Raw genomic sequence first — 14,119 nt, 5'->3', positions numbered from 1 at the left:
CAACACATTTCATGTTAAAACTCCATGAGTTAGTTCATAATAATAAGCACACATACCACTTGTTAGTAACCTCTGAAGAATGCTAAGAAAATAAATCACTACTCTAAAAATTAGCAACTCAAGGGAAAGAACTGAGCATTTATCTACCTTTCCTGTAAACCTAAGAATAAATGGAGGATGCTTTTCTCTTCCTATTCCAGTTGAGAAATAAAGAAGAATGACAGAATGAAAATGCCATCCTTTTTCAAAGTCCGAGTGAAATATGGAATCCTGGCAGTGATCACTGATGGCCGTTAACATCAGAAAAAAGACAACCAAGCATTACAATCTTTCTGCTTGAAAGACACATAGACATGTGGATGGAAGTGTTCTTATATCCTCTCACCCAGTGGGACTCAAATATAAACCAACCTCTACATTTTTATCACCAGTTTACACAAAATACAGCAGAGAGGGAAGCATGTCAAATGACTGAAGAGGTGCACAAAATTCAGAATAAGGCTAATTTTACCAGACTAACAACCCAGTTTACCCAGCAAATACATTAAAAGGGAGGAGAAAGAAAGCCAAGCAGGGAGAAGGGATAATTTGAAATTAATTAAAGATATGCTTGAGACAAACCAACAAAATGCATGATAAGTTCTCCAGTATTCTAGGCTGTTGCATTAAGAGGAAGCAAGAGACTCAAGACTTAAAACACTTACCTGATTAGACTTTTCTACTGTACTGCTGGGAACCTCAGTAGTGTCCTTCACAAAAAAGTTATCTATGATGTGTCTCTCTGCACACTCTTGGCTGCAAACGGGACATCGAATGACTCCAACTAGGAAAGACAAAATTGTATTTTTAACTTTTTTTCATTGACACATAATTGACATAACACATTAAGTTTAGGCTGCACAATGAAAGGAATCAATGTCTGTATATATCGCAAAATGAAAACCACAAAAAATCCAGTTGAAATCTGTCATTGTTCACAATTACAAGTTTGGTGGTGTTTTGGGGGGTGAGAACTTAAGATCCACTCTCCTGGCTCCTTTCATATATGTGATACAGTTTTATGAACTATAGTCCCCATACTGTACATTACATCCCTATGACTTACTCATTTTATAACTGAAAATTTGTAACTTTTGACCCTTTTCACCCATTTTGCCCACCCCAACCCCTATCTCATGCAACCACCAATCCTGTTTATATCCATAAGCTCACATTCTAAGTTTTAAAACAAACATATGGAGTTCTAAACCAACACATCTCATCCAAACTGTGAATGGGTTCTTTTACAGGTTCACTATCTTCAAATTCATACCTGTTGTTACTTAACATAAAGCAGTTCGCTTTTATGTACACATATGAATTTCATACGCGTGTGTACTGTGTGTTTATGCATACAATGTGTGTGTTTATGTGTATGTTCCACACTAGCATATTAAATGATGAAAAAATGCTCATAACTTTAAATGAGATGCTCTTCTAAATAAATATCCCCTTGGGCTATTCTATTGTTTAGCAACTTCTCTGAGAGAGATGTGCACAATCATATGGACTCCCCTAAAGGAATTAGAGTTCTGGTTCTCTCTGGACCTACAAGATCAGGATTGCTAAAAGTGGAACACAGACACACTTATTTTGTTTAAAATACCCATGGGAATTCAGAAAACACTAAATTTCCTTCCTTTAAGTGCAAACAGCGTTCCTTTGGGGGAGGGGAGATCTTTCACAGTGCTTGTCCTGTGTCCCTTTCCCCTTTGTGGGAGTTGTGAAACAATAAATGAATAAATTAAAATCTAAATTTTTGAAATCTTAATTAAAAAAACTAAAACTATTTCACAATAATAACAAAAATATATTAAGTACTTAGGAGTAAAGTTTTGAAAATGTGTAAGGGCATTGTGTAGAAAAATGTTAAGCTATATTTAGAATCATTAACAAAAAATACCTAAGTAATGAAACCACCATGTTCTTGATGGTAAAGATGCCAAGTCTCTCCAAATGTATCTGTAGATTTAATGAAGTTATGCACATGACAGATGTGGCACTAGAAATTGGTGGGAAAGGGGAGGAAAATTTTCATGGTGCTAACAGCTCTCTACAGTGGGAGAGGGATGAAATCAGATCCCTACTTGACTTAATTCAAAATTTTGGATAGGACAGATGAAGAAATTTAAAACTTTCATGAGGAAATATAGGAAAGTATCTGTGTAACCTTAGAGCTGGAGTAAGTTTCTTACTCAAGAAAACAAAAAGCAAGAGCACAAGGGAGAAATGAATGAATTCAACTTCAGTAAAGTTAAGAACTTCAGTAAAGTTAGGCAAAAGATTACCACGAAGAAAATGAGAAAATAAGCCCTCAATTGGGAGAAGGTATAGATAGAACATAGAACTGACAAGAAATCAGTAATCCAAATCTGTAAAAATGTGGCAATGCACTTCACAGAATAGAAAGATTGAATAAACATGCTTTTCCTTATTCCAGATAAGCACAGCTAAAGAGTCTACACATTCTATACAAAACTGAGAAAGGCAGAGAGGAGGCAGACTGTCTAGAGACCTCAGGACCTGAGGAATGACAATGGTGAGTTTGCTGGGTTTTCTTTTAGCCTCATATATGCTAAAGTGGGAGCTCATGAAGCTGTAGTCTCAGAAACACCAAAAGGTAGTTAAAAAAAAAAAAAATCCACAAAAGGGTGCTCCCTCTATTTAAAGGACCAGGAACAGGGCAGTTTGGCAAGACAGAAAACTGCAGCTAACCACCATAGAAAAAAAGTGTTTCCTCTCCCACCAGCAAAGGTCCAGTGGGAAGCTTCAGCTTTTACCCCGGCCAAGCAGAAACCAGCTGCCCCAACCATTCCCTGCTGCTTGTGTCAGAGAAGCCTGGTGGGGAGCTAGGGCTTTGGTCCTCACTGGGTGGTAACGAGGCCCCCAGCAGTGTCCATGGAGATGATGTGAGGAGGCTGAGCTTTTATGTCCAGAACAGTAATCAGTTACTCCCCTGCCTCCAGGCTGAAGGCCTGGTGTTAAGTCTAGACTTTCATCGGTATTTATCAGTAACCTACCTCACCTCTATATCCCTTCTCCTTTGATGTGTCAATGAAGAACACATGAGAAACACTAAACAGGCACTCACACCCCTACCATCCAGGGAGGTATTAGCAGTGCCCAGTGAGAGCATCGGCTTCCACACCACTGACCAGTGAGGAGGAAGATCTCTCACCAGGGCAGCAAAGGATGCAGCGAAAGAAACTTAAGACTTCAACTTCCACCTCACAGGAGGCAAGAAATAATAAATGTAAGAGCAGAAATCAATGAAATTGAAAAACTGAAAGTAAATTCAACAGAAAGTTTGTTACTTGAAAAGGTCAATAAAATTAACAAACCTCCAAGACAAAGGAGAAGATACAACTCACCAAACATAAGGAATAAAAATGGGGATATCATTACAGACCATAAGACAGCAAAAGGATGACAGGGAAATACTAAGAACACTATTCACAACAAAATGACAATATAAGTGAAATGGACCAATTTCTCAAAATGTACAAACTACTATAAAATAATTTGAACAGCCATTTAATTATATGGAAATCAGCTCTAAACAAAATTAAATACTAACAAACATGTATAGTACTAGGATGCTGAAAACTACAAAATTTTAGAAATCAAAAAAGATCTAAATATATGGAGAGACAATGTTCATGGATAGAGATAATCAATGTAGTAAAAAGTAATGTGATCTACCAGTTTAACAGAATTCCTAATACAATCCTAACAACATTTCCTTTTGCAGATACAGACAAGATTGTTTTAAAATTATATTAAAAGGCAAATGCACTATAATAGCTGAATGGATAAGGGAAAGAAGAATAATAAAGAATCACTATCCAATTTCAAGACTTACATAGCAAGAGTAATCAGGAATGTCCGTTATTGACCATAGGATAGACACACAGATAAACGAAAAAGCATAGAGACTTGAAACAGATCTACACAAGTAGGGCCAACTGATTTTTGACAGAGGTGTAAAAGCATCTTTATGCTGATTAACTACAAAATGTTGAAAAGAGATACTGTTCATGGATTGAAAAATTGCTGTTGTTCTTGTTCAGTTGGCTCAGTCCTATTTGACTCTTTGCGACCCCGTGGACACCAGGCTTCCCTGTCCTTCACCAACTCCTGGAGCTTGCTCAAACTCATGTCCATTGAGTTGGTGACGCCATCCAACTATCTCGTCCTCTCTTGTCCCCTTCTCTTCTTGCCTTCAATCTTTCCCAGCATCAGGGTCTTTTCTAAGGTGTCAGCTCTTCACATCCAGGTGGCCAAAGTATTGGAGCTTCAGCATCAGTCCTTCCAATGAATATTCAGGACTGAGTTCATTTAGGATGGACTGGATGGATATCCCTGCAGTCCAAGGGACTCTCAAGAGTCATCTCCAATACCACAGTTCAGAAGCGTCAGTTCTTCAGTGCTCAGCTTGCTTTTATAGTCCAGCTCTCACATCCATACATGACCACTGGAAAAACCAGTGAGACGGACCTATGTTGGCAGAGTAATATCTCTGCTTTTTAGACAGGATGGTATTGGCAGGATACATGCATAGATGAATGGAATAGAATAGAGCAATAAGAAATACACCCACACAAGTAAGTGCAACTCATTGTGAAAAAAGTGTGAGAACAATTCAGTGGAAAAAGGAAAGACTTTTCAACAAAAGGTTGAAACAACTGGGTACTCAGGAAAAACTGGACTTCAACTTAACCTTCACATTTTATATAAAAATTAACTCAAAGTGGATCAGTTTTAAATATAAAACATAAAACTAAAATTTTGGAAGAAAACAGGAGAAATCTTGAGAACATAGGACTTGTTGAAGGTCTTAGATATATCAAAAACCCAATCCATAAAAGAAAAATGTGGATGAATTTGATTTCATCAAAATTTAAGACTTTTGTTCTGCAAAAGACCTATACAGAAGATGAAAAGACAAGCTACACACTGGGATAAAATATCTGCAAACCACTGAACTGACAAAGGATTCACATCTACAATGTATAAACAACTCTCAAAACACAAACAACCCAATTAGAAAATGGACAAAATACATAGAGGATATGCAATACCAATAAGGATATGCACATGGCAAATACGCATGTGATAAAATGTTCCACGTCAATAGCCATCAGGTAATAAATACAAATTAAGATCATGATGGGTTATCAGCACAGAGCTATTAAAAAATGTTGAGATATTAGATCCCTTACACATTCCCATTGAGACTGTGAAATAACACAGCCATTCTGGAAAACAGTCTGGCAGTTTCTTAAAAAAACACTAAACATAACATTTATCACATGAATCAGCAATCTCACTCCCGAGCAGAAATAAATTTAGGTTCACACAAAAATCGGAACTGCTACTGCTGCTATTTAGTCACTAAGTTGTGTCCGACTCTTTTTCGACCTCATGGACTTCACAATCTTAATTGTTATTCATATGAACCCAAAACCTGAAGGACCCAAATCTCCTTTAATAAGCGAATGGTTAAATAAACTGTGGTACATCCATACCATGGGATAACAGTTGCAATCAAAGGGAACTAATTATTGATAGACACAGCAAACTGGATGGATCCTAAAGGCATTAGCGTGAATTTTTTAAAGAGTCAGTTTTGAAAGGTCTTATGAATGATCTTACATAACATTCCCAAAATGACAAGAATATAGAGATGCGAAACAGATTAGTACTTTGCCTGAAATTAGGGATAATGTGGCCTGGGGAAAGAGGGTATGTTTGACTATAAAGAGGTAGCAAGAGGGAGAGCTTTGGTGATGGGATTGTTTGGAACTGTTATGCATCTTGACTGTGAGGTTATATGAATCTAAACATGTGATTACTTTGTAATCATTACTTTGCCAACAAAGGTCCATCTAGTCAAGGTTATGGTTTTTCCAGTAGTCATGTATGGATGTGAGAGTTGGACTGTAAAGAAAGCTGAGCGTCGAAGAATTGATGCTTTTGAACTGTGGTGTTGGAGAAGACTCTTGAGAGTCCCTTGGACTGCAAGGAGATCCAACCAGTCCATCCTAAAGGAGATCAGTCCTGAATATTCTTTGCAAAGACTGATGCTGAAGCTGAAACTCCAATACTTTGGCCACCTGATGCAAAGAGCTGACTCATTTGAAGAGACCCTGATGCTGGGAAAGATTGAGGGCAGGAGGATAAGGGGACGACACAGGATGAGATGGCTGAATGGCCATCACCAACTCGATGGACATGAGTTTGAGTAAACTCTAGGAGTTGGTGATGGACAGGGAGGTCTGGCGTGCTGCAGTCCACGGGGTCACAAAGAGTCAAACACGACTGAGCGACTGAACTGAATTGAACACGTGATTAAGTTGCATTAGAACTATACTCACTATTGTAACAATGTTCATTTTCTGGATTGATATTGCACTGTAGTTATATAAGAAGTAATCATTGGGGAAAAAACTGGGTGCAAAGGACCTCTCTCTAACTTCCATCAATATATTATTTCAAAATAAGAAGTTAAAAGAACAAAACAAAACAAAATAACCTTTATTTAGTGCTCTTCTTGTATGTAGTGTTTTATCCTGATACAGAGGAGGAATGAAGATCAGAGACTCAGATTACGTTGACCTAGGTCACACAGTAGTGGGGTTGTGATCTGAACCTATGGCCAAGTGGCCACAGAATTCAGGCTCTGTACTGCCATACTTTACAAAAAGGCCATAGAAAGCTCTGGGGTCACAGACTGCATCACTGTGACAGACAGGACATTAATCCATGAATTAAGAACCCCATTTGTGTATGGTGGTGAATTTAACCTATGTGAATTTAAAACCAAGTAAATGCTACCTCAACAATACTTTGTTACCCATAAAAAGTTAGCGGGTAAACATAATTGCTATTCAAGTCTGAGCACACTTAAAGCTCCTCTGTACAGACACAGATGCAGAGAATGGACTTGTGGACACAGTGGAGGAAGGAGAGGGCGGGACAAACTGAGAGAGCAGCACTGACATATATACAGTGACGTGTACAACAGAGCCAGTGGGCAACTGCTGCCTAACACAGGGAGCTCAGCTTGGTGCTTCGTGATGAGCTAGAGGGGTGGGGTGAGCGAGAGGCTCAAGAAGGAGGGGATGTATGTATACTAACAGCTGATTCAAGTTGTTGTACACCAGAAACTAACAACACTGTAAAGCAATCATCCTCCAACTAAAAATAAAATAAAGTTCCTTTATACAGACTGACAGAGATCAGTATCTGGAATATATCCTTCCAGAAATTAGAGTGATTAAAATCTGATTAAAGAAAAATAATTCTGTGAGAAATGTGGAGATACTTTCTTTAATCATTCATCACTGTGTGCTTAATGGCCATAGTCGTTTCTTTCTGGTATTTATAAGGTTGAAAAAGTTGTAAATAGTGCATAGATTCCTGTAAGTCTGTTTCAAATATTGCCTTTGATGATGCCTGCACCCCCCACCCCCTCCCCCACCAACTCCCTGCACCTTCCTGCACAAGAAATTCCCCCAATCCTGCTCTGATTCTTCTCTCTAGGGCAGCTATCCTTCTGTTTCATTTATATTTATTATTTATCTTCTGGCTATTGCAAGTAAAATGTAAATCATCTGCTTAGTTCACTGATATTCCAAGCACCTAAACATGTACTTCACACATAGCAGTACTTGATAATATTTAGTGGATGAGTGAATGAACTCCCTTAGTGATGCACACGCCTTGTGATTCACATTTTCACCATGGAGAAACTCTTTAGCACTGGGAAACATGTTCAAAAATGTTCACAGCACTATTTTTCATAAAAGTCCACAATGACAAACAATCTAAATGTCCATCAACAGTAGAACAAAAATACTATAGTATATACAAATAATAGAACACTATACAAGCTGGAATCAAGATTGCTGGGAGAAATATCAATACCCTCAGATATGCAAATGACATCACCCTTATGGAAGAAAGCAAAGAAGGACTAAAGAGCCTCTTGATGCAAGTGAAAAGGAGAGTGAAAAAGGTGGCTTAAAACTCAGCCTTCAGATATCTAAGATCATGGCATTTGGTCCCATCACTTCATGGCAAATAGATGGGGAAACAATGGAAACAGTGACAGACCTTATTTTCTTAGACTCCAAAATCACTGCAGATGGTGACTATAGCCATGAAATTAAAAAATACTTGCTCCTTGGAAGAAAAGCTATTACCACCCTAGACAGCATATTAAAAAGCAGAGACATTATTTTGCCAACAAAGGTCTGTCTCACTGGTTTTTCCAGTGGTCATGTATGGATGTGAGAGCTTGACTATGAAAGCAAGCTGAGCACTGAAGAACTGATGCTTTTGAACTGTGGTGTTGGAGAAGACTCTTGAGAGTCCCTTGGACTGCAAGGAGATCCAACCAGCCAATCCTAAAGGAACTCAGTCCTGAATATTCATTGGAAGGACTGATGCTGAAGCGGAAACTCCAATTCTTTGGCCACTTGATGTGAAGAATTGACTCACTGGAAAATGCCTTGATGCTGGGAAAGATTGAAGGCAGGAGGCGAAGGGGACGACAGAGGATGAGATGGTTGGATGGCATCACTGACTCAATGGACATGAGTTTGAGTAAGGTCCAGGAGTTGGTGATGGACAGGGAAGCCTGGCGTGCTGCAGTCTATGAGGTCACAAAGATTTGGACATGACTGAGTGAACTGAACTGAACTGATATAACAATGAAGTCAATGTATGTAAACTACAGATGGCTGAATTCCCGAAAGTATGTTAAGTGAAGAAAGTCCCAGAAGAATATATATTATACTGTATGTTGCTGCTAAGTTGCTTCAGTCGTGCCCGACTCTGTGCGACCCCATAGAAGGCAGCCGACCAGGCTCCTCTGCCCCTGGGATTCTCTAGGCAAGAATACTGGAGTGGGTTGCCATTTCCTTCTCTCATGCATGCATGCATGCAAAGTCGCTTCAGTCATGTCCAACTCTCTGCAACCCTATGGACAGCAGCCCACCAGGCTCTTCTGTCCAAGGGATTCTCTAGGCAAGAATACTGGAGTGCCATTTCTTTCTCCAATTATACTCTATATCAAAGTTCAAAAATACTACTTAGGAAAGCAAGTATAGCTGATAAACTATAAACAAAAACAAGAGAATGATTAACACAAAATTCTGGATAATGGCTATGCCAAGGAAGGAGGAAAGAATAAGCAGCTCCCCTGCAATACTAATTTTATCCCATCTAATCTTTAATGAACCGAACCACTTTGAAGGCCTAAGAGCACATGGAAATAAACGAGTGCAAGCCAACTAAACTTCATGTCCAGTCTAGGGATGAGAGCCTGAGGACTAGTAACCCTCACAGCTACCCAGCTCTAGTGTATTAAGTATCATCCCCACTGTACAAATCAGGAAACAGAATCATGACTTGCCTGTGGTCATTTGACTACTAAGAGCCAACTGCAGAATTTGAAATCTGCCTGAGGATACATCTTGCATCCATTCTACACAGAAAATATTTAAATGAAAAGGATATGCGTGCATGCTAAGTCACTTCAGCCATGTACGACTCTTTGTGACTCAATGGACTATAGCCCACCATGCTCCTTTGTCCATGGGATTTTCTAGGCTCCAGATAAGAATATTGGAGTGGGTTGTCATGTCCTCCTCCAGAGGATCTTCCCAATCCAGGGATCGAACCCATGTCTCTTATGTCTCCTGCATAGGCAGGCAGGTTCCTTTCCACTAGCACCGCCTGGGAAGCCCATGGGATATAGCTCAGACTATAAAGCTATATGCCCTATATGTTATTCCTCTTTATTTTATATCCCTGAAGCAATTTTTATGAGCCTCTATTTCCTCTTCTGTAAAGTAATAGCAGCATGATAATCATAACAATGGTTACCATATTGACAATTTGTGCTTGTTGTTGGGCTAAATATTCCACGCTCAATAGAACAAATCTGAGGCAGAACTGTTATGAACATTATATTAATAAATGTATAAAAAGGGCCTAATGATGTTGGGCTGATACCTGGTAACCTGTGCATCACACTCTGTGCTCCCAATTAAAATGAGATTAAGAGTTGAGTCCTTCTAAAAGGCCCAGCACAATATCACCTACCTCATTCCCTCAGTCACAGAAGTACCTCAACCTAAAACAAGAAACAGTAAGGCCAAATGCTGGTGAATCTCAAATTTGCGTCTTTACCCACACTTCATTCCGAAGCTCAAGATGTACCTTGTCAGTATAAGAAAAAAAAAACAAAACAAGACAGGCATTTTGTATTATACAGTAAATACCTGAACACTTATACAAAGAAAGGTTCGGTTCAGTTCGGTTTAGTTGCTCAGTTGTGTCCGACTCTTTGTGACCCCATGAATCGCAGCACGCCAGGCCTCGCTGTCCATCACCAACTCCCGGAGTTCACTCAGACTCACGTCCATCGAGTCAGTGATGCCATCCAGCCATCTCATCCTTGGTCGTCCCCTTCTCCTACTGCCCCCAATCCCTCCCAGCATCAGAGTCTTTTCCAATGAGTCAACTCTTCGCATGAGGTGGCCAAAGTACTGGAGTTTCAGCTTTAGCATCATTCCTTCCAAAGAAATCCCAGGGCTGATCTCCTTCAGAATGGACTGGTTGGATCTCCTTGCAGCCCAAGGGACTCTCAAGAGTCTTCTCCAACACCACAGTCCAAACGCATCAATTCTTCAGCGCTCAGCCTTCTTCACAGTCCAACTCTCACATCCATACATGACCACAGGAAAAACCATAGCCTTGACTAGACAGACCTTAGTCGGCAAAGTAATGTTTTTGCTTTTGGATATGCTATCTAGGTTGGTCATAACTTTCCTTCCAGGAGTAAGCGTCTTTTAATTTCATGGCTGCAATCACCATCTGCAATGATTTTGGAGCCCCCCAAAATAAAGTCTGACACTGTTTCCACTGTTTCCCCATCTATTTCCCATGAAGTGATGGGACCGGATGCCATGATCTTCGTTTTCTGAATGTCCACTCTCCTCTTTCGCTTTCATCAAGAGGCTTTTTAGGTCCTCTTCACTTTCTGCCATAAGGGTGGTGTCATCGGTATATCTGAGGTTATTGATATTTCTCCTGGCAATCTTGATTCCAGCTTGGGTTTCTTCCAGCCCAGCATTTCTCATGATGTACTCTGCATATAAGTTAAATAAGCAGGGTGACAATATACAGCCTTGACGTACTCCTTTTCCTATTTGGAACCAGTCTGTTGTTCCATGTCCAGTTCTAACTGTTGCTTCCTGACCTGCATACAGATTTCTCAAGAGGCAGGTTAGGTGGTCTGGTATTCCCATCTCTCTCAGAATTTTCCACAGTTTATTGTGATCCACACAGTCAAAGGCTTTGGCATAGTCAATAAAGCAGAAATAGATGTTTTTCTGGAACTCTCTTGCTTTTTCCATGATCCAGCAGATGTTGGCAATTTGATCTCTGGTTCCTCCGCCTTTTCTAAAACCAGCTTGAACATCAGGAAGTTCATGGTTCACGTATTGCTGAAGCCTGGCTTGGAGAATTTTGAGCATTACTTTACTAGCATGTGAGATGAGTGCAATTGTGTGGTAGTTTGAGCATTCTTTGGCATTGCCTTCCTTTGGGATTGGAATGAAAACTGACCTTTTCCAGTCCTGTGGCCACTGCAGAGTTTTCCAATTTTGCTGGCATATTGAGTGCAGCACTTTCGCAGCATCATCTTTCAGGATATGAAATAGCTCCACTGGAATTCCATCACCTCCACTAGCTTTGTTCGTAGTGATGCTTTCTAAGGCCCACTTGACTTCACATTCTAGGTTGTCTGGCTCTAGATGAGTGATCACATCATCGTGATTATCCAGGTCGTGAAGATCTTTTTTGTATAGTTCTTCTGTGTATTCTTGCCACCTCTTCTTAATATCTTCTGCTTCTGTTAGGTCCATACCATTTCTGTCCTTTATCGAGCCCATCTTTGCATGAAATATTCCCTTGGTATCTCTAATTTTCTTGAAGAGATCTCTAGTCTTTCCCATTCCATTCTTTTCCTCTATTTCTTTGCATTGATCACTGAAGAAGGCTTTCTTATCTCTTCTTGCTATTCTTTGGAACTCTGCATTCAGATGCTTATATCTTTCCTTTTCTCCTTTGCTTTTCGCTTCTCTTCTTTTCACAGCTATTTGTAAGGCCTCCCTAGACAGCCATTTTGCTTTTTTGCATTTCTTTTCCATGGGGATGGTCTTGATCCCTGTCTCCTGCACAGTGTCATGAACCTCTGTCCATAGTTCATCAGGCACTCTATCTATCAGATCTAGGCCCTTAAATCTATTTCTCACTTCCACTGGATAATCATAAGGGATTTGATCACACTATTCTGGAAAGGATGGGAATACTGCAGAAACATAATACAACTCCCATTTTTGAAAAGGGAAAATTCGAAATCTGAAAGGCAAGCAGGGAGCCAACTTTAATTCAAGAGAAATAGAAAGCAAACAGACCAGTACAAATTGCTTCTCTTTGCTGATACCAGAATATGTGCTAGGTGCAAGCTAAATAAAGAAATCACCTATTTATTAATCAAGTTGAAACAAGTAACATTTCTTTATCTGTGTTTTAAAGAAAAAGGACTGTTGAAGATATTATGTAAATTTTTGTGTTTGCTAAAAAAATCATGAAAGATGTTTAGACTGTAAGGAGATCAAACCAGTCAATCCTAAAAGAAATCAATCCTAAATATTCATTGGAAGTACTGATGTTGAAGCTCCAATACTTTAGCCACCTGATGTGAAGAGCCAACTCATTAGAAAAGACCCTGATGCTTGGAAAAACTGAAGGCAGGAGAAGGGGACTAGAGAGGATGAGATGGTTGGATGGCATCACCAACTCAATGGACATGAGTTTCAGCAAGCTCCAGGAGATGGTGAAGGACAGGGAAGCCTGGTATTCTGCAGTCCATGGGGTCACAAAGAGTCAGACATGACTGAGGTATCAAACAACAACAAAGGTCACAAAAGAACATGGCTGATATAAGAGATTAATGACAGATCATAAAGAACACATTTATAAAAGCAGCTGGATTTAAGGTTTAGTATCTGGTTTTATTCTTTTCTATGGAATAAATGTTTACAGTTTGAAGACATAAACTCCATGAAAGAGATGAATGTGGATTCAAAGCCTCTTACTGCACACTGGATCACAGACATAAGTAAGCTGAAGGTTAGGACCACATCTCACTGGTGTGAGATGGATCACACCAGTCAGGCATGCATGGGAGAAGAGATCTATGTAATGGAAAATGGTGCTCTGTCCAAGGTCCTGTCAATACTATTGATGGCTTGCTACTTAAGCGTATGAATGTATATATAACAAAAGATCCAATTAAAATGCTGCTTACAAGAAACCCAATCTAAATATACATACAGGTTTAAAAAAAATCAAAGTATGGAAATAGAAACATATTCAAATAAAAAGCACATGAAACCCAGAGGACTGTATAATTTTATGACAGTAGACTACAGAACTAGAACTATTATTAGATATGAAGTTAGGACAGTGTATAATGATAAAGAGCTTGGTTCCTCATGAAGACACATAATCTTGAATGCTCACGTACCTAAATAACAGTGTCAGAACACGTAATGTAAAAACTGATACCGTAAAGTGAAAGAAAACAAGTCCACACGATGGTTGGAGATTTTGACTTATACGGATGGCTAACAAACACATGAAAAGATGCTCAACATCACTCATTATCAGAGAAATGCAAATCAAAACCACAATGAGGTACCATTTCACACCAGTCAGAATGGCAGCGACCCATAAGTCTACAAGCAATAAATGCTGGAGAGGGTGTGGAGAAAAGGGAATCCTCTTACACTGTTGGTGGGAATGCAAACTAGTACAGCCACTATGGAGAACAGTGTGGAGATTCCTTAAAAAATTGCAAACAGAACTGCCTTATGACCCAGCAATCCCACTGCTGGGCATACACACCAAGGAAACCAGAATTGAAACAGACACGTGTACCCCAATGTTCATCGCAGCATTGTTTGTAATAGCCAGGACATGGAAACAACCTAGATGTCCA

At 39.5% G+C, this 14,119-nt stretch overlaps 1 protein-coding gene across 6 annotated transcripts in view; it reads right to left on the bottom strand.

The window, feature by feature from the left end:
* The window catches only part of TRIM24 (tripartite motif containing 24), a 116,058-nt gene that overhangs the window by 61,938 nt on the left and 40,001 nt on the right, over positions 1-14,119 (bottom strand). For all 6 annotated transcript variants that reach the window (XM_015095400.3, XM_027968854.2, XM_027968853.2 and 3 more), the window contains exon 2: positions 705-823. In XM_015095400.3, coding sequence (XP_014950886.2) covers positions 705-823 — 119 coding nt within the window. The remainder of the gene's footprint in view (positions 1-704; positions 824-14,119) is intronic.

Source organism: Ovis aries, chromosome 4, assembly GCF_016772045.2.
Source record: "Ovis aries strain OAR_USU_Benz2616 breed Rambouillet chromosome 4, ARS-UI_Ramb_v3.0, whole genome shotgun sequence".
Taxonomy (NCBI): Eukaryota; Metazoa; Chordata; class Mammalia; order Artiodactyla; family Bovidae; genus Ovis; species Ovis aries.
Note: the sequence above shows the minus strand (reverse complement) of the source record. Positions and strands in the feature narration are given on the sequence as shown.